This window comes from Drosophila ficusphila, unplaced genomic scaffold (assembly GCF_018152265.1).
Source record: "Drosophila ficusphila isolate 14025-0441.05 unplaced genomic scaffold, ASM1815226v1 contig_414, whole genome shotgun sequence".
NCBI lineage: Eukaryota > Metazoa > Arthropoda > Insecta > Diptera > Drosophilidae > Drosophila > Drosophila ficusphila.
The window spans coordinates 21,017,129-21,020,954 of record NW_025064328.1 but is presented as its reverse complement, the minus strand read 5'-3'; the positions used below and the strand labels follow the sequence as shown (position 1 = coordinate 21,020,954).

General features: G+C 36.4%; 1 protein-coding gene across 2 annotated transcripts; it reads left to right on the top strand.

Moving 5' to 3' along the window:
* The first annotated feature begins 372 nt into the window (after positions 1 to 372).
* On the top strand, positions 373 to 3,262 carry LOC108094189 (probable protein phosphatase CG10417). Of its 2 annotated transcripts, none has more exons than XM_017194646.2 (5): positions 373 to 474; positions 628 to 913; positions 972 to 1,976; positions 2,026 to 2,559; positions 2,618 to 3,262. In XM_017194646.2, the coding sequence occupies exons 2-5, from the start codon at positions 653 to 655 to the stop codon at positions 3,011 to 3,013; spliced, it is 2,196 nt and encodes a 731-aa protein (XP_017050135.1). In that variant the 5' UTR covers positions 373 to 474; positions 628 to 652; the 3' UTR covers positions 3,014 to 3,262. The 2 variants fall into 2 exon arrangements, with proteins under 2 accessions (XP_017050135.1, XP_017050143.1); XM_017194654.2 differs by having other exon boundaries at positions 380 to 474; positions 660 to 913.
* The last annotated feature ends 564 nt before the right edge of the window (positions 3,263 to 3,826 follow it).

Genomic DNA, 3,826 nt, shown 5'->3' with positions numbered 1-3,826 from the left:
GAGAAACTGCACAACCAATTCAGATTTCCACATTCACCAAATTGTCGGGAAAAGTAATCAGCTGTTGACAGCTGTTGGACAGAATTCTGACTAACTAACACTTGTTATATAAAAAACGAAAGTTTCTGAACTGCATTAAAAAGATTTCAGACAGTTTTGCAATGCCCGTTGAAAAATAATTGAATTTGAACGGTATGATGCAGATATGCATCACCACCATGTAAAGGGTTAAGCTGAATTTACCGTGCACCGCACTTGTAAACAATTACCAAATGTTAATATGTGGTCATAAATGAAACGGGTTTTGGTGAGCAAATCATATAACTTGACTAGTGTGAAAAAGTTGATTATAAAATATTGCCTAAATTTGGACCCTCCAGTGTATAGCTCTTTGTACATATATTTATATATATATGTTAAGTATAGATCATTTTCGTAAGCAAAACTGCTAAAGGTTTCCAGATTTAATAAATTGTATGTAATTTTGTTTTTAGTTTATGTGTCTGCTTCAGTGGCAGTGGTAGTAATGTCATTTAGAGTTACATCGGATATAACGCACATAATAATTAGTCAATTTATTTTTAACCTTTCGAAAAACATGTTTACTTTTGTTTACTTTTATAATAGAACAAAATAAAATTTCACTCAATTTATGCAAGCTTTGTCAAACCGGCACAAACAAATATATGTTCGGCACGGGAGCGTTGGCTCGGCATCGATTTTCCGCTCAACAAACACCGAAGCCCGTTTTTTGGAATTCCTACAATCTATAGTTTTTGGAAGACGATTTATTTGGTTAAATATGGGTGCATACTTGTCGCATCCAAAAACGGATAAAGCGTCTACAGACGAATTTAATGATTTTCTTACCGTTGGTGCCAGCTCAATGCAGGGCTGGCGGAATAGTCAAGAGGTAAACAAATATATTTCTGTATGTCTTATCAAAATTTTGATCTTCTTCATATTTTAAGGATGCACACAACTGCATTTTAAATTTTGATAAAAACACATCATTTTTTGCTGTCTATGATGGACATGGCGGAGCTGAAGTAGCTCAGTACTGTGCCGACAAGTTGCCAGAGTTCCTGAAAAACCAAGAATCCTACAAAAATGGGAATCTTGAAATGGCTCTCAAAAACGCCTTTTTAGGCTTTGATAAAACTTTGCTTGAACCATCTATAGTCGGTATACTTAAGTTATTGGCAGGTGAACATAACTTCGTCGATGCTGATGCGGAGGATTACGAAGAAGATGAAGATTTAGCTGAGTTGCAAGAAGAGAGCAATTTGCCACTAAATGAAGTTCTAGAGAAATACAAAGGGCTTCCACAGACACACGATTTGATTGTTTTAAAACCGGAGAACGAATCCAGTTTAAATAATCTTTCGCCTTATTTTCGCGGTCGCCGTGCTGCAGCACTTGCTGCCGAAGCTGCCAATAAGGCAGTAATGGATCCAACAGCTAAGCCGGAAGGTTCTTCCACTTCAGCGGCAGCAGCTGCATCTGCAGTTTCCGCAATTTTTGTAAATGACTGTCCAGGACCTAGCTACATAGAAAGGGCAATACAAAAGCCGGAAGTCGAATCGACTGTAAGCTGTAGCAACACCAATAGTATAAATAATGCTTCTTTAAAAAAGGAGCCTGTTAATGATAAAACTGAATCAAATGGGATAGTTTCTAAACCAGAAGCGGTAACGTCTTCAGAGTCCGTGGTAAAAACAATGAATGATAAATCACAAGATTCAGTTATTTCTGGGTCTAACGATATCGGCAAATTGGATAGAAATGGTGGCATTTCATCAACCAGCAAAGAATCTGAAAAAGTAAAAAAGAAAATGTTTTCCCAAGAAGATGAGTCAACAGATGATGATGACGATTACGAAGAAAACGAACTGGTCGACAGTCCGGATATTTCATCTGCCGAAAGCTCTGAAGAAGGCGCTTCCAACTATGATGACGACGATGAGAACGACAATGTAAGTTATTAAAAAGAATTAAAAACATTTTAATTTATATAATTATTAGGGAAACGAGGCTAGTGACGAAGACGACACGGATGAAGATCAGGTCGCCAATGAAAATTTTTGCGCAAACATGATTGAAGAACCTGGCAAAGATAGTGGATGTACTGCTGTTGTCTGTTTGTTGCATGGTCGAGATTTGTACGTCGCAAATGCAGGCGACTCTCGCTGTGTTGTGTCCCGAAATGGTAAAGCTATTGAAATGAGTCTTGATCACAAGCCCGAAGACGACGAGGAAGCCGCGCGCATAGTAAAGGCAGGTGGTCGTGTCACTCTTGATGGTCGTGTAAATGGCGGTTTAAATTTATCTCGAGCGCTCGGAGACCACGCCTACAAAACCAATCTTGAATTACCGCCTGAGGAACAGATGATATCTGCCTTACCAGATATAAAGAAGTTAATTATAACGCCAAACGACGAATTTATGGTATTGGCTTGTGATGGTATATGGAACTATATGTCTAGTGACGAAGTCGTTCAGTTTGTACGGTTGAAATTAAAGGATGGAAACAAGAAATTGTCAAAAATTTGTGAAGAGGTAAAGCAATATGGTACCTATAAAGCACTGGATTATAAATAACCAATTAATTTTTTAGCTCTTTGATAACTGCTTAGCTCCAAATACAATGGGTGACGGGACTGGCTGCGACAATATGACTGCTGTGATTGTCAAATTTCAGAAAAACTTACAAGAACTTCATACCACCATTAATCCATCTGAAACAGAAGATATGTTGGCAATCACGTGTAGTGCATCTAAGAATTTTTCAGAAGTCGATGGGCAGAATGTTCTCAAGCGATGTTCTTCGCCAGAAACCGCTGCCGAAGTTAATAATCTACAAAAAATGAACAAATCTAAGCGATTAAAGACTGAAGAAAAGGTTTTAGGACAAGCAGACATTGTAGGCAGCACCCAATCGTCAGCCGGGCCAAATGAATGCCCCAGCATGAAGGCGAGTAACGAAGTCACTACCGTAGTTTCTTCATCGTAATTTATTTGACATCCGGAAGCGCAGTCTTGATTTTCAACATTTGATAGTAATCTGCATTTTAATCGTAGAAATATACAGTCATAGAGACAAATACGAGGGCAACGGATCAACATTTGAGGATTTATTAACTGCAGGTTTATGCAAAAAACTATTCAGTTGTACACACACATATTTTATTTATATTTAAAGACACATTTTCAACTGCTACTTAAAAGATCAATTTGAGTGAAATAAATCATCTATAATTGATATATAGACTTAATTGCTTAATTTTAACTACGTAATTTGCATAATACTGGTGTGGCATGGTATTATATTTTCAGAAGTTTTAAAGTGTAAAGAAGATATTTCCGACCGCTAAAAGTTTATTTTTGATCCTTATCATTAAAAGTGAAAAAGGACGCAGCAAAAATTATTCATGTTTTTTTTTTTAATTTATATAGTGTTTTTACCTTCTCTTGAATTATGAATTCAATTTCATAAAAATTACACCACAATATCATCTTTATAAAATAAATGGTCATCGTTTTTTTTTTCAAGCAAACATTATTTTTTGAGAATCGAGTTTTTAAGGCCTAAATCGGAATAATAGGTTATACTTCTGCCTAAAGAACAATCACTGCGGCGAGCCGAAGTTTGTTTAGTCACAAATTTCGAGCAAATAATTAATTAATTAATAATCTACATTTTCGCCATTGGATTATATGACAGCTATCCATACTAATATATAAATGTGAAAATGTTTCTGTCTGTCTGTTACTCGATCACGCCTGAACGGCTGAACGGATTTTGATGAAATTTGATATGGTGATA